Source organism: Lactuca saligna, chromosome 1 (assembly GCF_052625555.1).
Source record: "Lactuca saligna cultivar CGN05327 chromosome 1, ASM5262555v1, whole genome shotgun sequence".
NCBI classification, from domain to species: Eukaryota; Viridiplantae; Streptophyta; class Magnoliopsida; order Asterales; family Asteraceae; genus Lactuca; species Lactuca saligna.
Genome location: NC_136417.1, coordinates 33,996,266 through 34,022,692, shown reverse-complemented (window position 1 = coordinate 34,022,692; position 26,427 = coordinate 33,996,266). Strand labels below are relative to the sequence as shown.

The window sequence follows — 26,427 nt, the reverse complement described above, 5'->3', positions numbered from 1 at the left end:
AATTTGATCGATTTAGTAAGTCACATGATTAAAAAGAATAGTAAAAGAGATATCATAATTTGTTTTGATATAAATTGATCAAAACTACATTATTTGGAGGGTTCTATATATAAGTTTAGGCACATGACAGCCACATATTTCCTAAGCCCATATATATATATATATATATATATATATATATATATATATATATATATATATATATATATATATATATATATATATATATATATATATATATATATATATATATATATATATATATGATACAACTGATAATTGCTAGCAAGAATCATCTACAACCAAAATAATTTACTACTCTTCATAATTATTCATTGCATCAAAATATTTCAAAGAAAGTATGAACCAATGATATATTATTAATCAAGATGATCTTTCAAAACGGTCTTTATTTCGTTCTATGATTGCATTCTTCTTCCAATTCTCTACAACTTTCTTAACAATAGAAATGACTTTGCAATCTTCTCAGCAGAAAACTTGTGTTGTATAATTCCTAAAGGTCCCACTTGGAGTACTTTGACCATAGTCTCCATCTCATGCTCAATTGGCCTATAGAGTTTAAAATCCACATAAACATCAACAATCAACTTTAATCATACATGTATTCATATAAAATTGCATTATTGCAGTACAATAAAATGTAAGGAACACCTCTTCCATTTTTTACAGATTGAATTGAAAACAAACCCTAACAAACTACTTTGAAAAACATAACATGAATGACGGTCCAAATTAACATGTCTAAAGTTATTAACACCTCACAATACCAACTTGAAATGTCAAAATCAAAATAAAGCAGATTTATACTAATAAAGAAACAATAATTCAAGAAAATATAAAATTGTTCGACATCATACTTATCACTTTAACACCTTTTGGGATAATAAAAACCTTACATATATGGAGATACAATGGTAAATATCGATAGATCGATGCGACGATGGAGGAGGCAATAGCGTGGATTTGAAGATGGGTGTAACGAGAATTAGGCGATTTGCGTTTGAATTTTGATTTTGATTTGAGGGTAGAGAGGAGGAAAATGTAGGTGGGACATTTGATTTTGATTACATTCCCAATATTAGTTTACTGATTTTGATGACATTCGAGGAATTAAAATGAACGAAGGGTATCAAAGTAATTTCACAATGAATGGAAAATGAAATGTGGGTGTGACACGTCATCAATGGATTGTTTTATTAAGATAGAAGAGAAGATGGTTTAACATGATGATATACAGATACAGATGTGGTGTTTTGTTTAATAACGGTAACAAACAGTAAAACAAAAGGACTTTAACAATCATGATGATATCATGTCAAAAGATACTCAAGTTGTGTCTATAACAATCATGCTAATGCTAAATCATCGTGTGATCGGTTCAAATCTTGTTTTTACATAAATTGAAATGAATAACTAAATTAAAAGGACTTTAAGAGCAAAGCAAATTTGGTATGGACTAAAATAGATATTATAAATAGCTAATTATGTTAAACTTATTAATCCTGAAAAATACAAAATTAAGTATTATCACAAGATACCTAAACAAAATCTTTATGAATTTAACGCATAATTTTATCGGTTGCAATAAGAAACATATATTCCAAAAAACAGTAAAAGAAATCAAGGTAAGGGTCATTATTTCTGATTTATCATATATGACAAAAAAAATATTCGACTTTTGTTGAAAAAAAATCAAAATACTTCACAATTTTGGCATTTCATAAAAGGTAAAAGACGACACTTTTGGTACCTTGTTGTTTGTTTTTTTTAAAAAACCACTTCAAACCACTTATTTCTACGCCGCGCAGCACACGCGCAGTACTTGGCCATTCGCAGCTGTTTATTTTTCAAAAGACTTCTTACTTAAAAACTGTTGCGCGTGTGCTGCGTGGCGCAACACTAAACCAACTGCTTCAAACCTCTTCACGCATTAGTTTAACTTACTGCAGCAGTCTGCAGACGTTAAAAAACAAACATATTTTTTATTACATGCTGCAGCCGTTTGTTACACCTCTTCTGCTACAGAGGATTGAAGAGGTGGTCCGCAGACTTCAAGCAATTTCTCTTCGAAAAAACAAACAACACCTGAATGATGTTTTAGATGTGTTACAAATAATCTTACAGTTTACCCAAATGGTATTATTCCGCTAAGACAAATAAAATATGTGTTAAAGTTTCATTAGACAAAGGCCGTTTTTGGAACTACATATAAAATTACTTATTTCACGATTTTGAAATTAAAGACATTTGATATTTCAAACAAATAGAGTAATAAAACAAAAAATGGTGAAATGGAGAATATCCGTTGATACTTGATATTCTTTAATATGTAAAGTTTAGATTCTAGTTTCAACATCTTGTTTTCTCTTTTGGAAGTTTTAAAACATTAAATTTCAGGTCAAAATCATGGACTCTTCCCTCACTTCATTCAATACATACATATATCATATATGTATAAATATTCACCAACTATTGATCAAGAAAAGAAACTAACAATACCAGAGAATTGAATTTCATACACAAGTCATTCTTAATATTATATGTGTATAATAAGTGGAATGAAAATGCTACTTTTTATCATGTTATTGCTTTGCTTGTTACATCATAGCCATGGTGGTGCTTATAATGTTATGAATTATGGCGCCAAGGGCGATGGAATGACTGATGATACAAAGGTATATACGATCATTTACACTTATTTTCCATAAATTTCATGTCTTAAAAAATAAATTATTCAAAAGAATAATCTATTTTTTAAGATAAAGCATTAAAAATAGTAATTGTTTGAATAAGCTTTTAACAACTTCCAACTATTTACCTATAACCTATATTTTGATTATTCGACTTGTAATCAATAAAATACAATGAGTTTACCTTTTTGTTGTTGAATTTAATTTTTGGAACAAGGCTTTTGAAGAAGCTTGGCAAGAGTTATGTAATGATGTTGGACCAAAGTCAAGGTTGATCATACCATCGGCCCAAACCTTCTTAGTGGGCCCAATCAGCTTTCAAGGCCCGTGTAAATCTCCAAATATCCATTTTCTGGTAATCCTATTCTCCCTCCCAAAATACAAACTTATATTTCACATACAAATTCATTCAAATTCTTTTTGTTATATTTCAAATACATCAAATTGTTATAAAAGAACAAAAAACACACAAACTTGCAAACATCATTAAACTCACATTTACTATTTTGAGCAGATATTGGGTACAATCATTGCTCCTGAAAACCCTAGTTCATGGGGTAGTTGTGAAACCGGGGCATGGCTATTATTTTCTGACGTTAACAATCTAATTATCGATGGTGGTGGTACTATCGATGGTCGTGGCAATGCTTGGTGGATCAAATCTCTGTCTGATGTACATGCATTTTAGCTTCTTTTTTAGATAATATTCACAATCATTGATTTTCAAATTTATAATTATCCTGATTTATTTATTTATTTTTATTTTTTTGTAGATAACAGAAGAATCTACGTGTTCAATACCACCAACGGTAAGTATCTTGCTTAATAAACGTTGATAATTAAACATAAACTAAAAACGTGTTGCTACATAACAATGTTGTACTTACTATATTGTGAATGTTGACACCATAATAAGTTATTTTGCAATGTGTATGTAGGCGTTACATTTTGAAAAATGCTACGGGCTTCGATTAAGACAACTTAAGCATCTTGATAGCCCTAGAAATCATATCGGTCTATCCAAATGCAGTAATTCAACTATTTCAAATTTAGACATAATTGCACCTGCAAATAGCCCAAACACTGATGGCATCGACGTATCACTCTCAACTTACATACAAATACATGATTCCGTTATTAAAACCGGTACATACTTCATATAATATTCATTGTCTTTGGTTTACCTTTACATTTTGTCATATTACATGACAACATATTGTGCTATAAAATGTTAGGTGATGATTGTATTGCTCTAATCAACGGATCCTCTCAAATCAATATTACGGGCATAAGTTGCGGTCCGGGTCATGGTATAAGGTAAAACTCAAAGTCATGTCAGATCAATGTTATGGGTCAAATATGTGTTTTCGCTTATTGTTATTTTTTTTCTTTAATCTTGTAGCATCGGAAGTTTAGGCATAAATGGGGAATATGATACTGTGGAAGGTATTTACGTACGAAATTGCAACTTCAGCGGAACACAAAACGGAGCAAGAATCAAAACATGGCAGGTAATAGGGTATACTGTGTTTGTCAGCTTAAATTGGTACCAGTGTCAGTAAGACAAAAATTACAATTTTTTTCTCTCATCATCATAAATAGTCAATGTTAAACATTGTTATCTACAATCATATAGGGAGGATCTGGATATGCTAGAGATATCACATTTGAGCAAATTACACTTCATAATGTGAATAACCCGATACTTGTGGATCAATACTATTGTCCTAGTGGAAATAATTGCCCTACAGAGGTAAAACCTTTTCTCAAAGATTAATCACTCAAAGAATTGAATTATGAGCTTATAATTTATGATTTGCAGGGTTCAGCAGTGAAGATTAGTGACATAAGTTACAGATTATTTCAAGGAACATCATCATCTCGAACTGCAATAAATTTTGACTGCAGTAACAAAGTAGCATGTTCTGGTATTTCTTTGGATCAGATTAACATAACATCAACCGTGACTGGAAAAAATACAATTGCACGTTGCAACAATGCTTATGGGGCAAGTTCTTCAACGGAACCTAGTGCAACTTGTTTGTTACATTAAATGTTTGCACGAATTATACATTGTTTTAACCCGACATTGTCCGTGGTTTAAGGTTAGGATCAAGTTGATTAATTATAGAATTAATGTTTATGTCGAGTTAAAGATCTTGATAGTTGTTATGTAATCATGTAAAAATGCAAGTTTAGTATGTTATGCAAATGACATCAAGTTTCACCAAAAGTCTTTACATGAACAAATCCCATCTCTAAAGTGATGAAATCTATTTCTATCTCTAACAATAATCTCCCGATTATAAATCTTGGAAACAAACTTTGTTGCAGAATGACAATCGCTACAAACACGCAAGTTTTTCACAATGCGTATACGAGTGCCAGGTGGCGTTTTCAAAAGCGCGAATGCAATAGCTAATTTTTCACTATGTCTATTCAAAGCATCTTCTTTATCCTCTTCATTGATATCAAGTAACACCTCTGAAGTAGTAGCAACATATCCAGCTATCTTCATCTTCCACCCCATTTCATCAATCATCTCATGAATCTCTTTATCTAAATCATGTGTTCTATCACCCGAAACAAATTCATACATCTTGTTGTCTAGTTCAATCATTGTACTCCCGGGAATCTTTTTTATTCCCTTTTCGCCCATCACGTCTCTGATTTTCTTTTTCTTTTCCCAATCGGACATTTTCCCGTATATATTCGAAAGCAAGACATAATTGGATTGATCCAACGGCTCGTATTCGATCAACTTTTTTGTGATGGTTTCACCGAGATTGAGTTGACCGTGGAGACGACATGCAGCGGTCAAAGTCCTCCAGATTATCGGGTTTGGGTCAAGGGGCATTTTGGTAACAAATTCTAGTGCCTCTTTGACTAATCCTGCTCTACTGAAAAGGTCAACCATGCATCCGTAATGCTCGATTTTGGGTTTTATATGGAAGTTTGAAGTCATGGAGTCAAAGTACTTTTGGCCTTCGTTGACTAAACCTGAATGACTACAAGCTGAAAGCAACCCTATAAAGGTGACATCATCTGGTGGGACCCCAGAAAGATTCATTTTTTCAAATAACGAAGCAGCTTCTAACCCACGTCCATGCATTGCCATGCCCACAATCACAGAAGTCCAAGAAACGATGGTTTTGTGATCCAAGGTTTTGAATAGCCTTAAAGCTTTATCCATGTCGCCACATTTAGTGAACATATCAATAAGGGCATTAGAAAGCTCGATGCTTTTTGGAATCTTTTCTCTTTCTATATAGTTTTCAACCCACTTTCCAAGCTCTAAAGCGCCTAAATCACTACAGGCGGAGAGAACAGAAACCATGGTGATCTCATCGGGTTTAACCCTTGCAATCTGCATCTCTCTAAATAACTCGACAGCACTAGTTGACCTTCCCATGCGTGCGTAACCACCGATCATTGCACTCCAGGATACAGAATCCGACTTAGGCATTTCGTCGAACACGACTCGTGCATTATCAACCTCACCACAAGAACAATACATGTGAACCATAGTATTCAAGACATGTGTGTCCTCATCAAACCCAAACTTCACAACCTTACCATGAACTGATTCGCCTAAACGTAACCTCCCGACACCCGCGCAGGCCTTGAGGACAAATGGGTATGTGAACTTATTAGGAGTAACATAATTCCAAACCATGGTTTTGTATATATCAACAGCTGTGATCTTGGATTGATGGGTTTGCGCGTAAGCTCTAATGACGGTGTTGTAAAGGAAAGTATCGTAGAGATGTGTTTTAGCATCTGGAGAGAATAGGATGGATGCAGCGTAGTCAATGGCATTGAGATCGGATGATGTTGAAGTGAATTTGGTGAGGACAAGTGGGTTGTTTTGGAGACCCAATTTGAGAATCTGTGCATGAATTTGGTTGAGATTAAGGAGTGTAGTGCAGGTTTGGAGGATGGATAAACATTGTTGTTCTGCTGCTCTTTTGTTGACGATGATTTTGGATGCTGAGAAGTGCATTTAGTGTAAAGACAAACTACCTAAAGGATGAAAAGTCGGTTTTGTGCTAGTCTCTACTATTATAAACTCTTAAATTATCTTAAGGCATTTCGAAATCACTCAGACTAGACTAGAGGGGGGTAAACGAGCCAAGCTGAGCCCGAGCCTAACCAAACTCGAGTTCGGCTCGTTTAATTTTGAAGAAGCTTGAGCTTGATTCGAATCTTAAAATGAAAACAATTTAGTGAGCTTGCGAGACTAAACGAGCTTATACGAGCCTCTCTCTCTATATATATATATATATATATATATATATATATATATATATATATATACACACACACACACACACTCTCTCTCTCCCCCCCCCCCCCACACACACACACACACACACACACACACACACACACACACACACACACACACACATATATATATATATATATATATATATATATATATATATATATATATATATATATATAGGCTCGTTTAGGCTCGCGAGCCCACTAGCTGAAGCTCGGCTCGAGCTTGTTTAATAAACGAGCCTCATATTTGGGCTCGAGCTCGGCTCGGGCTCGTTTAATTCGATCTCGAGTCGAGCTTTTAGCGAGTCGATCCCGAGTAGCTCGCGAGTAGCTCGACTCACTTACACCCCTAACTGAGACCTCCAATCCATCTCTATTTTTTCCTCCGTAAATGGAGTAAACAGTGTTTCATCTCCAATTCTATTCCATTTTCTACCCCAATTTTTATCCCAAAAAGTATATTCTTGGAATATTTTATTTTTATAACTTATATATATTGTCAAATACACCCCTCTACTAATTAAACTCTATATTTATGATTAATTAATATAAATTAGTATATATAACATTATATTATAAATATTAAATACTGTATTTAAATTATTATTAGTAGATAAAATAAACTAGAAATGTATAAAATAAAAATGAAAGAGATTAAAATTAACAACCAAACTTCACCTCCATTTTTGGAGATATAAATAGTATCCCCGTATATGGGGGAATACTATTCATATCTCCAAAAATGGAGGTGAAAATGGGGTAGGGTTGGAGAAGAATGGAGCATATTATAAGCATGGGGGAATACTATTTGTATTTGAATTATAAGCATATTATTATGTGTCTGTTTAAGGTGCTCATTTAATCAGAAATTTGCTATAGTCTCCGTTTTCATATTGTATAACCATCAACATATTTTGATATTGATTGGAAATAGGAATACCACCTGTACTTTTCAGTTTTTCATAAAACGGTTGTTGTTTTCCTATTTATCACTTTATCTCATAAAAAGTATGAGTATCGCTATATTCAATTCGGGTATCTTTTATTTATTTTAATAGACCGGCCCTATATATATATATATATATATATATATATATATATATATATATATATATATATATATATATATATATATATATATATATAACCGACATCGACTTCACCCTTTAAAGACTTTAAAAGCATTCAATATAGCATTCTACAGGTTCATCTAACTTATCTAAAGCTTCATAAAACATCTAGCATGATGATTCCTTAACGTGACATGTTAAGATTTTATCTAACTAAGGCATAACAATCCTATAACTCTTTCACACTTTTCATAACTAAAGTCTAAGCATAGGAGTGAAATGATATAATTCTAAGACCATGTTTGTTTACCTCATATTACTTCTTAGTAAGAGAGGTCTGAATTTATTCACTTCAGGGTGTTTGTATATAAACTTATTTTGACATTTGAATCTTAAAATCATCATTTATTCAGTAAGACATGTAACCATATCTGGAAAAAAAAAATGTGTTGCCCTTTTTGCCCTACCCTTGTTGTTCCTATCTCTTCTTCTTTCATCCACCGAACACCAGTCTCCATCAATCTTCTTCATGTATCTCTGATGTCACATAACACCGACGCCCGTCACACAAATCCAGCCACCATTGATTGAACATGGGAGAAAACCGACTCCTAATTGATTTTTGGTGTACGGTCGAAACAAAAACACAAATAGAGAAGGAGGTCGAAGGGGAGCATAGGTCGCTTCAGGTATGTACCGTTCTTCAGTTTTACTTTTTTTCTCCCCCAAATACACTGAATCGCAAATTTCTGGTTAAAATCGGGTTAGTATTTTGTGCTAGTTTTGTTGAATTGTTGAAATTATTTGATAGAGTATGTTATGATGTTAACCTGGGTCAGATTATGTTTTAATGCAAAAATTTTGAAATTATCCTCCACATTTGATGAAATTATTTGTTGATTTTGCTGAAAAGTTCATGAAGTTTGAATTGGATGATCTAGTGGTAGGATTGAGTATAGTATTGAATGTTGGATGTTTTTACTATTTATCTGTTTCTTTTCGAGTAACATACTTATGTTTGACTCCATTTCAAAATTAAATTAGAGTTTCACACTTACTAATTTGGATATATTATGTATTCATGTGTATTATGCACATATGATCATAAGGACATGCTCTGTGCGGGATATTTAGAAACCACCCGAATCAACATGGATTTGCAAGGAATCGATCAACTTCTAGTTGTTGTTGTGTGTTTGTGTGTGTGTGTTTTCTTTATATTAACAACGTTTTTTAATTCGCATGTTCAAGAACTGTAACGACCCAAAAATCAATGGTAAAAAATTTATTTTTCAATACAGTCAAAACGTATATATCTTTAAATTCAAACATTCCAAAAACATGATTAATTAAAAACATTCATCAGAGTTCGTCCCAATATCATATATTGTGGAAACACGGGTGTGTGCATTGCGATCAAGTTGAGCACTTCCTTTCCGAAACAATGATACATGAAACCATAAACAAAATTGTAAGCACGAAGCTTAGTGAGTTCCCCAGAGCATACCCCACATAATCATATAAACCATATCATTCGCATAACCATGCATATACACATATAGAGACGCCATGAAAACCCTCCAAGTTCTTACACGCATGATCACATAAATCATATCAACTACACAAGCCATGCATATAAACATATAGGGAAGCCATGGAAACCCTCCAAGGTCTTACATCGGGTGCCACTGGAACCCCCACGTGGTCTTACCCCACAGCCATGGGAACCTCCGTATGGTCTTAACCAGGAAAGCCATGAGAGCCCCCACACGGTCTTATATCCAACTGCCCCTCTGGGGGGGGGGGGTCTTACATATCAATATCATATCAACATAACACATAATCAATTAACAGTACACATATACAAACCCTATAAACCATACATACAACATATAAAGTTGCCATGGAAATCCTCCATGGTCTTACACCGGATGCCATGGGAACCCCCACATGGTCTTAGATCACTGTCTTGGGAACCCCACATGTTCTTAGCCTGGAATGCCATGGGAACCCCCACACGGTCTTATATCCAACTGCCTCAGGAACCCACTGAGGTCTTCCATGCAAGCAACACATAGTCAACTAGCACACCGCATATAACATAAATATTTAAAATACCACATATCACAAAATAACTAGCATGCCACATAACACATATAATTAATTTCCATGGGAACCCCTACATGGTATTAGTCTAATGCCTCGGGAACCCCTGAGGTCTTCAACATAATCAACTAGCATATCACATATCATAAAATGGGCCGACCTTGGTGCCTTAGACCTATTGGTATGGTGAGGAGACACACCTGGCACTGCTGTAGTCCCGCGAATAAAACTCTTATTGCTGGTTGATAGATTCTCGAACTATCAACATCAAAATGACACCCAATTAATAATTGGGTTCCTGTAACGCCCGTAGATCCAGGCTAGTCAATTTATAGACGATAAGCGTCAAAAATGAATTTTTGATAGAAGAGTGTTTAGAATAAATAATCATAAGCAAGTTGTAGTATATGTCACAAGGTTTTCGTGCGAGTTATAACGAAGAAGTTATGACCTATCGAAGTTTTGCGACAGAACCGACACGACACAACGCGGCGTAAATAGTGAATTGAAGTTAGAGCGATATTTCGCCTTAGCGATCTAAACAAAAGTCGTGGAATACATTAAAACGAGAGCGTACATAAAAAGAACGTCTAAATCTGACTTCGTATGAGGAAGTTATGAATTTCCGAAGTTTCAGCTAGCGGTATGCAACCCAAAGTTCGAATATGAGATCGAGTGGTTTCTAGCTGAAACAATCTAAACGATAATCGGAGATCTTGTCGATAGTAGTCCAACGGTAAAAAGACAGACAAAAACGAACGTCAGATGAAGAAGTTATGAATTTCTAACGGAGCTTTTCTGTCCCGGCCTACTAAAAATAATATAATAAAAATAAAGTCAAAATTTGCCGACGGAGTCTAAATGAGAGATATAGAGCATAATCTCACCTACGCGTGGATATAAAAAACGTTGAAAACGAAGATCGTATGTGAGAGTTATGGTTTTTTGAAGTTCAAGGCACACATCCCAAAGGGGGAATGCCTCGCGTTCAATTTGGGAACACCCCGCGTTCATGGCTTGGCCCCGGATTGGCCACGTCGATGTTGACTCAACCGGATAAGAGATAAGACTGGAACACCGCTCCTATGCACTGCGTTCGAAGGGAACACCCTGTGTTCTTCTGGGGAACACCCTGCGTTCGAGGGACAGACCCCTCCTATAACTAGAAGCTGAGTCCAACCGATTTGGTTGCTCAATTTCTTTCCTCTTACTCCATATTGACTCGTTTTACGTGTAAGTTATACCTCTGAAGCCCCAGTATCATCCTGAGACCCGAAGCCCGAAAGATCCCGAGAAACAAATTTCCCGATCCGAAAATCTGCCCGCAAGAAACCCGGTTTTCAACGAAGCATCCCGGTTCCACCGAAGCTGTCCGATAATCATATTATCAAGTGAGTGTATAGTCCCTTTCATAAACACAATTTTAATACACGTATTGGTTGAATGTATTACATTTATGTTATGTGAGAGTGTGTAGTTAGTTTCTTCTAACACACAAATATGAAGTATTTGCTATGAAAAACGTGCTATATATATTGTTGTTTATTTGAGACGAGTGTGGAATTGATGTTTTATATAGTTTTTAAATGAGTTAAACTGTATATGTATTTTATATCTACAAATATGTTAGGTAGAACATGGGTAGATGAGATAGTTGATGTGTGATAAAAGATGAGTTGGATAATGAGATAAAATGTGATATAGATCTTGACATGAGGGTGACAGGTGAGAAAGCGAGTGAAACCTTTACCCAAGCGATGGACCCATCATTCCGCAGAGTATGGATGACAACCACTGACTATTCTAGACAGTCAAGTGGAACACTAGCAGACTCGCAACTTGTAGGTGTTGTGAACTTGATGTTCACCGGTGTACTCTAAAAACCCATTTGACACGTATTGCGAGAGGGATCTCGAAAACGATACTGTCAATAAACGAGATAAACTTGTTATTAATCCGGGAGTATGGATTAAGACATAGATAATTATCCATAGTCCGGGAGTATGCATTGGGCACGGTTTTAGATGCAGGAGTATGGATCAGATCAGTAGATTAGTTTTAGATCTGGGAGTATGGATCAAATCAAAAGGTTAGTTTTAAATTTGTGGGTAGGGATCAGGTAAAGAGGAAAATTTTGATACAAGAGTTTAGATCGTGTCATTGTGAGGATCGACGGGGTGGGATCAGAGTTGTTTAGTATGGTGAAATTGTATAAGTTTGTAAGTTCTAATATATATACATATATGATATAACATTGTGGGTTGAAAAAACTATATGCTCGCCAGGCTCCTAAGCCTGACCCACTCAGTTTTCTTTGTATTACAGGTTATGACACGAGAGCATAAGTTGGCTGACATAACGAGAGATTTTAGATTATCGGCCAGTAGTTATAAATAATTGTTGTAAGGTCTATTTTGTTCTGTTTATGCTTTTGGTCTGTATCGAACATGACATCCTGAATCTTTTTAGTGAAATACATTTCTATGGAAATGATTTGATAAATCTTTATCATATTTTGGGAACAAATTCCGCAACACTTTTAATACAAAAAGTACTCTGATTTTTAAAACAAAGCATAAACAAATCGGTCTTTTATGACCGTGAAATTGGGGATGTCACAGTTCCAATGCATAATAATAAATCTACACTTAGGGTAAATGGAGCATTTTACCCCTAACCTAGCTTGGTTCAAAATCAAGGCCCAAACTCACACTCTAAAGGCCCAAAAGCCCAATAATCACCCAAGACCCAACATATGGCCTAATTTACCAAATTGGGCCCAAACCTCCACATGGGCTTGTCATAAGGCCCAACTGTTTATTCTAGTCCAAACAATTGGCATTCTGATGGCCTAATAACTACTAATCCTCAAGGCCCAATTATGCCCACTTATGCCCTAATTTTCCAAATTGGGCCCAAGCCTCTCTAATAGGTCTTATCCTAAAGCCCAATAATTTCCTTAGTCCATAAATATGTTCCCAATTGGCCCACAAAGGCCCACAACAGCTTAGTCCAATAAATAGCCCAATAAGAACCCAAATCCAATTAGGGTTTTTTCACATAAAATGATTATTAGGGTTAAGTGTTTCTTCTTAACCCATTTAGGACTTAATCCATTAAGGACTTAATCCTTTAAGTCCAAACATACAATGAAATCGGGCTCGAGTCATAACTTAACTCCAATGGTCCAAAATGTGGGTCCCGATAAGTCCAAACCAATAATCCCAAAATTAGAGTTTTCTAAACCCTAATTAGGGTTTCCAACCCATTACAAACCAATTAGGCCCAAAAGTTAATTCCTTAGGCACATTAGGGTTTTATTAGGTCAATTAGGGTTTTCCTAAGTCGGGCACCACCCACTACTACCTTGGGTAGTGCTGGTTGACAGCGGCACACAACGACTCATGGTGGCGGCCACCACCTCACGGTGGTGGTTATGGTATAGTCCATTTTTGTCCAAGCATCCTAGACGAAGTCTAAACACAAACAAAGCACACCGCCACCCAATATGGCGACTGGTGGCGGCAGCCACCACCTTACAGTGGTGGTTATGAGTTTTTCTTTCATTATTTCATCCCGATAACAATTTACAACACAAATCCCAATAACATACACACTCACTAACATAAACATACACACACATCCACCCTAGTAGTAGCGTGTGGTGGTATAAACATCATATAGAAATCATAAATAGTGTAACTCGAAATACCATAACATCTGTCGAAATATATCAGAGTATAAACATCTCAGGGTAGACAAATGTTGTGTGCACTACAATCATCCCGAGTTCTTCTTTTTTGCTACCGAAAGTACCTCAATAAAAACTGAAAATTGTAAGCACGAAGCTTAATGAGTCTCCTCAAACTACCACATACCATACAAATAACACATAATAGCATATATTGGGCCTCACCCACTGCATCAGGAACCGCTCGCCATCGGACCGAAGCCCGATATTGGGCCCCGCCCGACATCAAACCGAAGTTCGATATACATATAACATAATAACAAGCATATAACACATAAACATAAACATAAACATATAAACCTTCATCGGGCTTGCCCCATCATCGGACCGAAGTTCGAAACACATAACAGACAACCTATAAACTAAACCTTCCTCAAGCTTGCCCCGACATCGGACCGAAGTCCCGAACACATAACACATAACACATAAGCTAAACCTTCCTCGGGCTTGCCTCCGCATCGGACTGAAGTCCGGAACACATAAACAAGTACATGAAAGAATCACAAAGACATCAAGCATACAAACATTCCTCGGGCTTGCCCTGACATCGGATCGAAGTCTGGAACATATAAGCAACATCGGGCTAACCCCAGCATCCGGCATAATCCCGGAATATACTAACATACATAAACGGGCCGACATTGGTTCCTTCGACCTGTTCTTACTGGAGGAAAACTCACCTCACACTGTTGAAGTCCCGCTGACAAAACCCTAGTTGTTGGATGACGGATTCCCGAATCTATCAACATCAAAATAACACCCAATTAATAATTGGGTTCCAACACATATCCATAAAGTTCGTGCTTGGGGTAAAAGACTACTTTACCCCTAACTTAGGTTGACTTAAGCCTAAGTCCCAATCCAAGGGCCCAAAAGTTTAATAATGAACCATGCCCAACTATGGCCTAAATTTCAAAATTGGTCCCAAACCTTTACATGGTCTTATTCTAATGCCCAACCATTTAGTCCAATCCAAACATTTGACACTTCGAATGACCCAATATCTCATAATCATAAAGGCCCAATTATGGCTCATCTATGGCCTAATTTTCCAAATTGGGCCCAAACCTCTTACATGGGCCTACGCCCATTAAATTATTCTGGTCCATATGCTTATTTTTGGATGGCCCATTAATACCCCAATCACCAAAACCCAATAGAGAGGCCCAACTCAATGGCCCAAGTAAGATTAGGGTTTCATATAAAATGACAATTAGTGTTTATCACTTAACCCATTAAGGACTTAATCCATTAAGTCCATCACTCTAGTAGATAAATTATATGGTGTGATTGCGTGTAATTCACAATTCCATTCCAATGACTCAAATGTGGGTCCCGATAAGTCCAATGCCTATATATCAAAAATCAGGGTTTTTTAAACGCTAATTAGGGTTTTCAATCCAATCATAGCCCAATAAGACCAAACACAAAGTTCTTAGATCAATTAGGGCTTCATTAGGCCCACTAGGGTCACATAAGGCCCATTAGGGTTTCATAAAACGGACACCACTCACTACCACCTCGGGTAGTGGTGGTCAACGGTGGCTCATAGCGGCTCATGGCAGCGGCCACCACCTCGCAGTGGTAGTTGGGGTTCTAGTCCAATCGAGTCCAAGCATCCCAAAAGTAATTCAAACACATGCAAAGCTCACCGCCACCCAACATGGTGGCCGGTGGCGGTAGCCACCACCCTATGGTGGTGGTTTTGAGTTTTCTTTTCATTATTCCGACACTATTACATTTTACGACACAAATCCCAATAACACACACACTCACTAACATAAACACACACACAACCATTCTAGTAATGGCGGGCGGTGTTACATGGCGATAGCCACTACCTCACGGTCGTGGTGGTGGTTGTGTTGGGTTTTAGCCATAAGAACTTTCCTATGTGCGCATGCAAAACCCTATTGCTTGGATCTAGGCTTTCTATCAAACATGCTTTTGAATCCAAGACTTCTAATGGCTAATTAGGTTAAACAATAACATTAATACAGATCTAGAATCATACCTTTGAGTTCCTTGTTGATCTTCTTGTCTTGGAGCTTCTAGAGTCACAATTGTCACTCCTCTGATGGTTCACAAACACCAATAGCAAGCAAGATGATTTAGGAGAGAGGAGAGGGGATGGAATTCGGCCAGAGGTTCCTTTCTTTAGGTTCTGAAAGCTTGTACACGAATTCCACACCCCAAGGGCCTATTTATACCTTTAGACTCCTTAAGGGTTTCACCCTAAACCCTAATTGGATAATCTTCACTTAAGGCTATCCAAATCCATTCCATAGATATCCTTATGGAATATTTTGAGCTATCCTAAAGCTCTTAGAAACCGTCCAAAGTCCATCCTAATGGATTTATGGTCCAAAGTCTAACTATCAAACAATTGACAGTTTATACCCTTTTATTTAATTAATCTCTTTAAGTCACCAAATTAATACCAATTAATTTATGACTTATATTAATCAAATAGCTAAATATTATTCCTTATAATATTTACTCTCTCTTAACAAATCATCCTTCAAGTTGCTATGGTGAAGGCAACCCAAAAGGACCATGCACCACCGAATATATTTATAGCCTTAGACACTATTCCAACAGTCTCCCACTTGGATAAGTCTAGTAACTATACAAGTATAATACGGTTTGCAATCGTAGCTCTCAAAGACGCTGTCAAATCTGATCTAATCAATCTTGTCCTTTAGATAAGGGATCGTACAGTCCTCTGTTAGATATCATGCTGACAATCCTATGGAATGGTTAGTCTAGCATTTAGATTTCTCGATCTTCGATTTATTTGACATAGAACTTAATCGAACACATCAATTCAGTTCTGACCGGGCCCGGCACATAAGTCAAATCAAATCATCGAGTGGCCAAGATATCTCTTCTACCCTCTTAGGATAAAATTTACAGATAAACTTCGACTTATATGCATTTACTTATTCATTAACCAACTATACACAACAATGCGTTTTATAACATCAAGTTACTGATGCGTTTTCGCATTATCAATGCACAATCAAATAACAAATAATAAACCATATATCTAGGTTTTAAGACCATATGATATTATCGTCTTGCGATCACCTTTTATATCGTATTCCATAAAGTGATTCCAGCAAGCGCGGGTTTATTCCAATGCTCAAAACCAGTTCGTAAGCACTCATGAACGTTGCAGCAACTCTTGCTATGTCTAACACTATTTAGACACTCTACACACCAATTCACGACAATCTTCATTCATATCTACTCCCAACATATGAACGATTGTGGACCATTTGAATAATTCGATTATTCCTAATAAACTCAATTATTCTGGAAGTCAAAACATGCAAAGTGAAACAATAGTTAAACAACTAACATGTGATAGTAACTTTACTCATAAATAAAACTTCTTTATTTAATCATCAAATGTTAATTACATTTATCTATTATACGTTTCTAATACAATTTAATATATGCTAATATCATCCTTCAGCCCAATACTCCTAGCATGCTGTAAGTGCTTAACCCTACTCAGTCCCTTCGTAAGCGGATCTGCTGGGTTATCTTCTGATGATATCCTCTTCACTACGAGTTGTCCTTCTTCTACACGATGTCTAATGAAGTGATATTTTCTGTCGATATGTCGAGATCTACCATGATCCCTCGGTTCCTTGGTCAAGGCAACCGCACCTTCGTTATCACAGAAAATCTCCATGGGCTCCTTTATGGCCGGTACAACTCCAAGATCACCTATGAAGTTCTTCAGCCATATTGCCTCCTTCGACGCTTCGCTCGCTGCGATGTACTCTAATTCGCACGTTGAATCAGCTGCGGTTTCTTGCTTGGAACTTTTCCATGTCACTGCTCCTCCATTTAGGGTAAATACCCAGCCCGACTGCGAACGATAGTTGTCCCTGTCGGTTTGAAAGCTGGCGTCACTATACCCTCGCACCTTCAAGTCATCACTCCCTCCAAGGACTAAGAACCATTCTTTCGTTCTCCGAAGGTACTTAAGGATGTTCTTCACCGCAATCCAATGTGCTTTGCCAGGGTTCCCTTGATATCTGCTAACCATGCTCAAAGCGAAGGCTACATCAGGGCGAGTACAAGTCATAGCGTACATGATTGAGCCAACTGCGGAAGCGTATGGTACTCGGCTCATTTCTGCTATCTCGGCTTCGGTACTCGGACTTTGAGTCTTACTCAACTTGGCATTTCCTTGTATCGGTAGTTCTCCCTTCTTTGAGTTTTCCATACTAAAACGTTTTAGTACCTTCTCCAAGTAAGTATTCTGACTAAGTCCAATTAGTCTCTTACTTCTTTCTCTTACTATCCTTATTCCCAAAATGTAAGAAGCCTCTCCGAGGTCCTTCATAGCGAAGCACTTCCCGAGCCAGGACTTAACCTCCTGCAGAGTCGGGATGTCGTTTCCTATGAGTAATATGTCATCGACATATAGAACGAGGAAGCTTACTACACTCCCACTGGCTTTGACATATACACAAGATTCGTCTTCGCTTCGTACAAATCCAAACTCTTTGACTTTCTCATCGAAGCAAAGATTCCATCTGCGAGACGCTTGCTTAAGTCCATAAATGGACTTCTCAAGCTTACACACTCTATTCGGATGCTTCGGATCCACAAACCCCTCTGGCTGAGCCATGTAAACATCCTCAGCCAACTTTCCGTTAAGGAAAGCGGTCTTGACATCCATTTGCCAAATCTCATAATCATGAAATGCGGCAATTGCTAGCATCACTCTAATAGATTTAATCTTCGCAACTGGTGAGAAGGTCTCATCATAGTCAACTCCGGGAGTTTGAGTAAAGCCCTTCGCAACCAATCGCGCTTTGTATGTGTGTACGTTCCCATCCACGTCGGTCTTCTTCTTGAAGATCCACTTGCACCCTACGGTCTTACGTTCGGGCACGTAATCAACCAAATTCCAAACTTGGTTATCGTACATGGATTGGATTTCGCTATCCATCGCCTCTTTCCATTTTGCAGACTCCGGGCCTGCCATGGCTTCCTTATAGCTATTAGGTTCATCAAGATTTACTAGTGTACCATCACTAATATACGTGTCCCCTTCGGTAGTAATATGAAAACCATAAAACTGGGGTTGAACTCTAAATCTATCGGAACGTCTAAGAGGTAAGGATTCGTCAATCGGTTCAACCGGAGTTTCCTCCTCGGGTTGAACGCCAGCGGTAGAGGTTCCTTCATCTATCGATTCTTGAATCTCTTCAAGTTCGATTTGCCTCCCACTGTCTCCTTGGCTTATGAGTTCTCGCTCTCGGAAAACTCCTCTCCTCGCAACAAAGATAACATTATCTTTCGGTCTATAGAAGAGATATCCAAAGGAAGTTTGCGGGTAGCCGATGAAAATACATCGCTCACTTCGAGGTTCAAGCTTGTCGTGAGTATCTCGTCTTACGAAAGCCTCGCAACCCCAAACCTTGATATGTGCCAACGAGGGAGCTTTCCCCGTCCACATCTCGTGAGGTGTTTTGGCAACCTTCTTGGTAGGGACTCGGTTAAGGATATGGGCGGCAGTCTCTAAGGCATACCCCCAAAAGAAGATAGGTAGTGAAGCACGACTCATCATAGAGCGAACCATATCCAATAAGGTTCGATTACGCCTTTCTGCCACACCATTCAATTGCGGTGTCCTAGGAGGCGTCAATTGCGAAACTATTCCACACTCCTTGAGATAATCGTGGAATTCAAGACTTAGGTACTCTCCTCCTCGATCGGATCGAAGCATCTTGATTTTCCTGCCCAATTGATTCTCCACTTCATTTTTGAACTCTTTGAACTTTTCAAAGGTTTCTGACTTTTGCTTGATTAAGTAGATATACCCATATCTACTATAATCATCGGTAAAGGTCACATAGAAGCGGTTCCCATCCTTCGTGGTTGATCTAAAAGGTCCACATACATCGGTATGTATTAGGTCTAATAGTCCCTCACCCCTTTCACAAGTGCTCGTGAAGGGTGACTTAGTCATCTTTCCAAGTAAACAAGACTCGCAAGTGTCATCTTCCCTAAGGTCGAATGACTCCAACACTCCATCCTTTTGGAGTTGGGCTATGCGTTTCTTGTTGACATGTCCAAGACGACAATGCCACAAGGATGCTTTATCCATACTAGTGGAAGAATCAATATTCAAAACATCATTTCCTAAGTTATCAACAATCATAACAGTTTCATATATTCCATTACATGGTATAGCTTCAAAGTAAAAGACACCATTTAGATAAGCCAAAATAGAACCATTCTCATTATTAAAAGAAAATCTAAAACCTTGTCTATACAAACCATGAAATGAAATGATGTTTCTAGCCATTTCTGGCGAATAGCAACAATTGTTCAAATTTAAAACTAAACTATTCTTAAGCACCAAAGAATACACTCCAATCTTGGTCACAGGCGACGATCTTCTGTTCCCCATGATTAGATTGATCCTTCCTTGCTCCACATCCCTACTTCCTTTTAGTCCCTGCACATTAGAACAAATGTGATAACCACAACCGGTGTCAAGAACCCAAGAAATAGCATGATTAGAATCGTTAGATTTTATTGCATATATACCTGCGAAAGATGGCTTGATCTTTCCTTCCTTGATGGCTTGCAGGTAGTCCGGGCAGCTTCGCTTCCAATGTCCTATCTTGTGGCAGTGGTGGCACTCTGCCTCCTTCGGGTTAGAGCAGGGCTTAGAGGGATCAACTTTTGTCCCACTAGAAGAGGAACCATCTCGGGCTTTCACCTTTCGATAGTTATTTGAAGAAGCTTTCCTCTTCTTTCCCTTCCCTTGACCAATTGCCAAGACAGGAGCAGCAGACGGATTGGGAGTTGGTGCAACAGACTTGTCCTTGAAATTGCTCTCAGCAACCCTCAAGAGACCTTGGAGCTTACTTAGAGTGACCTCCTCTTTGTTCATGTGGTAGGTCATCCTAAATTGATTGTACATCGGAGGCAAAGAGTGAAGCACCATGTCGATTGCCAAGTCTTCGCCGAAGTCAACGTTTAACTTGCGAAGGCGGTCGACATACCTTTGCATCTTTTGCAAGTGCACGGTAAGAGATTCTCCATGACCCATCTTGGCGGAAATCATGTTGGTGAAGATCTCGTAACGCTCTTGTCTCGCGTTTTGGTGGTACCTCTCCAGCAAGTCTTGATGCATCTCGTATGGATACATGTCCTCGTAGGACTTTTGGAATTCTGAGTTCATGGTGGCGATCATGATGCAATGTACTTTCGTTGCATCTCGCTCATGGGTTTCAAAGGCGGTGATTTCAGCGGGAGTAGCAATTTCGGGGTTGATTTTCTCGAGCTTCTCGTCGAGGACATACTCTTTATCCTCATAGCGAGCAATGGTGCGAATGTATCTTATCCATTCGCCAAAGTTCGTTCCATCGAAGGTGACCTTTTGGCAAAGGCTCATCAACGTGAAAGAACTAGCAGCAGCGTTGTTTGCGTTTGACATCTATAGAAAGGACAAAGATAGATTAGAACAAGAATCCCTAATTATCACCCAATAAGAAAAATTAGGGCTAGGATCCAACAATAACATTTACATACTAGAAAAGGGATGCCGTAATCCAACATGCAAATAAATTGAAGGTAAGTGAATGACGATTCACTAATTCTCCATCACAAAACTTAAACTTTTAGTCCTAAGTGTTTTTGAGAATTCCTAGGTTCGGATGAGATTCATTGAACTATTCAATGGCATGTTTAAATCTCGATATGCCCCTCTTGTTTGTGACTGGGATGCCAAGGATCACAAAGCGGGTGTGAATTACCATGCAAATTTACATGGTGCCTTCATTGTTACGATCACCTATTCGATGTGCCGGTAAACCACACACGCTCCACCGAACTATGATAAACAATGAATCACCCTCCGCCACCTTCGCTTAGAACCAATTAGTGTGCCGGTAAACCACACACGCTCCACTAACATCTTAGCAAGGTGCAAAGTGTAATTTCATGGAATTGCATCAATTCACTTTTCCTAAAGTAACTAAGATTGGGAAATTTAAAAAAAATTTAGTTACTTCGTATTTCTTATTATACTTTTAATGAGAGGATGAGGTTGCCCTATCCTACCCGTTCGGCTAACGACCCTCCACCAATCAAGCAAGCGGTGGGTGTGAGTGTACACCCATTAAGCGCCATTTTATAGGCCGCAACCTTATACCCACCTTATAGATCGGCTTCGTGAATGAGGCCTACTAGCGGTAAGACTAGCATTTAGTTATACATATATATATTATTCTAATAATGTCATATAAGTATAGGGTTGTATTTAAACTTTTTCAAAATCTAGGGTTTGAAATTTAAGTTGTCTAAATTAAAGCTTTTAATCACAAATTTAAATTTCAAAACTATAGGGTAGGTTTTAAACATTTAAAAAACATGGAGGATCAAATAACAAATAATTTCAATTAACAATTAATATCTTAATTATCTTTATTTGATTTATCTTTGATTTCTTTGAAGATAATTACCAAAAAATAATTAAAACAATTAATTAATTATCATATAAAGAAACTAAATATTTAATTAGTTGATAATTACCTTTAACTAGATCAATACAACACTTATATTTATCAAAAAACGGATTCATATTGATCTAATTAGTTTATGGTAAGTTTGGATAAGATAAACACAAAGAAATCCCGAATCTGGCCTTTCCTGACGCTTGGACTCGCCGAGTACACAAATGGACTCGCCGAGTCAGGCCTACTCGCCGAGTCCACTTTGGAACTCGACGAGTCAGTGACTCAAAAACCAAAAAATCGAATTTTGCAGGTTTGTTTCAGTTATACAAGCAACAATTTGTAGAAAACCAATCTAGGCTCTGATACCACTGTTGGGTTTTAGCCATAAGAACTTTCCTATGTGCGCATGCAAAACCCTATTGCTTGGATCTAGGCTTTCTATCAAACATGCTTTTGAATCCAAGACTTCTAATGGCTAATTAGGTTAAACAATAACATTAATACAGATCTAGAATCATACCTTTGAGTTCCTTGTTGATCTTCTTGTCTTGGAGCTTCTAGAGTCACAATTGTCACTCCTCTGATGGTTCACAAACACCAATAGCAAGCAAGATGATTTAGGAGAGAGGAGAGGGGATGGAATTCGGCCAGAGGTTCCTTTCTTTAGGTTCTGAAAGCTTGTACACGAATTCCACACCCCAAGGGCCTATTTATACCTTTAGACTCCTTAAGGGTTTCACCCTAAACCCTAATTGGATAATCTTCACTTAAGGCTATCCAAATCCATTCCATAGATATCCTTATGGACTATTTTGAGCTATCCTAAAGCTCTTAGAAACCGTCCAAAGTCCATCCTAATGGATTTATGGTCCAAAGTCTAACTATCAAACAATTGACAGTTTATACCCTCTTATTTAATTAATCTCTTTAAGTCACCAAATTAATACCAATTAATTTATGATTTATATTAATCAAATAGCTAAATATTATTCCTTATAATATTTACTCTCTCTTAACAAATCATCCTTCAAGTTGCTATGGTGAAGGCAACCCAAAAGGACCATGCACCACCGAATATAGTTATAGCCTTAGACACTATTCCAACAGGTTGTTCTTGGTTTTCCGGTTAAGCTACACTATACACACAAACACACCAAAAATAGAAACACATCCATCCACACTTCTGTTTGCAAGCATCCAACCACCCTCCTGGTGGCATACGACGACGACAACATACTCACGAAATGGTGGCAACAACAGTGTTGACAACGACAACCACCATGCTCAGCCGCTATGGTGGTTCTTCTCAGTCACCAACACGAACACGAAATGTAACACACACACAAACACGTCCACAACTTCCTCGCAACGACAAGCAGTGATGGGTGACGATCAGAGCAACATAAAGGTTACTTGGTGGTTGTTGGTGTCTCTCGACTTCATCGTCAGATGATATAACAATTGCCCCCATCTCCTGCCGATCTTCAATGCTTCTGTTTATGAGGACTACCCATTGGTGCTAGGCGGTCGGAAAGATGAACGAGGTGAATGGTGGTAGCGGCGCCAAAGACGAAGAAAGAGAGTGGTGGCTGCATTCCAACTCCTATGGTTAGGGTTATGGGACATTTATACCCGACACCCTTATAAAGTTCATTCCATAATGGCATAAATGACCCTCCCTCCAAAAATAATTTCAAATTCACTCCAATATTTACCCTTTAAACCCCGACTTCTATAATTCTTCTCATATTAGGTCCTACAGTAACCAAACAACCCCTCCTTTACAAATTGTTTTCAAATGAAGTCCATATGTTACCATTCAACCCCTATGCCTCCAAAATATCTTCAAATTAAGTCCCAATAATTTTACCAAGTAGTCCATGCCTTCATAAATATTTACAAAGCCAATCCGAAACTTACACTTTTAACCCTCGAAACTCTAAATCTTGTTATTCGACTCCCCGAAACCAACACCTCGATAATTATTTTGGATTTTAGGGCTACTATTCATCCATTAATTTTATTTATTTATTTATTTATTTAATAAACGGGGTGTTACAGTTTGGGTGTTGTTGCTTTGGGGGAACTCACTAAACTTCGTGCTTATAGTTTTGGTTTATGGTTTCAGGTACTTTAGTAGATCGTGGCAAGGTGAAGACGTGGCCATACACATCCTCGCATTTTGAACTTATGATTTTCTAATAACTCTGATAATGTGAATGTTTTAGAAATTATGTTGAAAGAGATTATGATTTTTAAATAATGTTCTGGGAACAAAGGTTTTTGTAAATACTTCTATTTAAAAAGGGTTGTTTTGGAAAGTTTAAAATTTTGAAATTTTTGGGATGTTACAAGAGAAGGGGCCATCCTGGTCACGATGATCTTTGTAATGCATTTATAGATGACATTGAAACAAGATATAGGGTGAAAGTCCTTCATAGTATTAGGGACTTCCACCTTTCGGAGGAGGGACCGAGATCGTATGATTGGCAGCTTGTAAAAGTTTTCCAGTAGGAAAAAAATCTTTGACTGCTTTGCACACTTCTTTCCGTACTAAGTGCTATGCCTTTTTAAAATAAAGTAGAAGTAAACCCATCAGGTCCTGGTGCTTTATCATTCCTAATATCAAACATGGCCTGTTTGATTTCTTCATCTTCAATTGGTCTAACCATCTAGTCTGCCTCCTCGTTCGTTAAGGTATCGCTGAAAAGGTTGTTTGGAGAGACTAAAGGACCAACATCTCTAACCTTCCCAAGGAAGTCAGAGAAATGAGCAACGACAATATCAACAACCTTATCAACCCCATGCACCACACCGTCCGCATCAATGATGGAGTTAATTTGATTTATGCTTTGTATTTCTTTAATGACTTTATGATAATATTTAGTATTACTGTCTCCTTTAAGCCAATTAAGTTTCGCTTTTTGTATTAGGAGTCATTCTTCTTCACATAAGGCTTTGGGGAATTCTTTCAAGCACACTGCATGCTCAACATTAATCTCTTCATTATAATCACAAAAAATAAAAAACCACACCGATTACATATTACTTTTGCAATTTCTTTAAATGAATTTTTGCCTGACTTTTTTTTAAACTAAATTATAAAAAGAGCATAGACGAAATCTTCTCTAATAAATAATTTAGAGTAAATTACACGAATGGTCCCTATGGTTTGGGGTAATTTACATGTTTGGTCCCTAACTTATTTTTTTAACTCGGAAGGTCCCTAATGTTTGTTTTTGTCATGTGCTTGGTCGCTACTATTTGGTTTTGTTACGCGTTTGGTCCATGTCTTACCTAAAAAGACTATTATTTAAATAGAAAAAAAATGATGAGGTATGTAAGGTAAGGTGAGATAGATGAGGTTGAGGGTGTGTTTATTTAAATAAATTAAAAAATCAAGGGCAAAATAATCTTTTTAAGTAAGACAGGGACCAAACGAGTAACAAAAACAAACAGTAGGGACCTTTCAAATTAAAAAAATAAGTTAGGGACCAAACACATAATTTACCCTAAACCATAGGGACCATTCGTGTAATTTACTCAATAATTTATTTTTTTGCTACTTGTCAAATTCTCAAAAGTTTTGTCACATGTAATTTTGTGGGAATTTTAGAATTATTATTTTCCACTTGTTATTTTTTAAGAATTTTCATTTTTTAAAATAAAACTCCACAAAATCCTAAGTTTTATAAGGAAAGATAACACTTTTATTAACTAGCTAATAAAGTTTCATAAATGCTCAAAAGAATATTTGATTTCTTTTACAAATGTTTCAAAAGATTACATTATATTATGTAAAAATGTTATTTTATAAAATATTTAATGTTTAAATATTTATGTTAAATTTATATTTTTAATAAACCCGTATAGTACATGGGTCTCACAACTAGTTATAAAAGATAAGAATGTCGTGTGATCCAGGAACAAAAACACAACAAAATTCAAACTTAATAACAAAATTTTGCAAAAATTCAGTACACTTAAAATGTATATTTTCT

General features: G+C 37.1%; 1 protein-coding gene and 1 pseudogene across 1 annotated transcript; one reads left to right on the top strand and one right to left on the bottom strand.

The window, feature by feature from the left end:
- Nucleotides 1–2,600: 2,600 nt before the first annotated feature.
- Nucleotides 2,601–4,764, top strand: LOC145004647 (putative polygalacturonase At3g15720). The gene is made up of 9 exons (XM_078963612.1): nt 2,601–2,696; nt 2,929–3,066; nt 3,226–3,384; nt 3,485–3,520; nt 3,650–3,857; nt 3,947–4,028; nt 4,114–4,222; nt 4,348–4,464; nt 4,534–4,764. Exons 1-9 carry the CDS (start codon nt 2,601–2,603, stop codon nt 4,762–4,764), a joined length of 1,176 nt encoding a protein of 391 aa, XP_078819738.1.
- Nucleotides 4,765–4,910: 146 nt separating this feature from the next.
- Nucleotides 4,911–6,735, bottom strand: LOC144997113 (pentatricopeptide repeat-containing protein At4g21065 pseudogene; annotated as a pseudogene).
- Between the last annotated feature and the right edge of the window lie 19,692 nt (nt 6,736–26,427).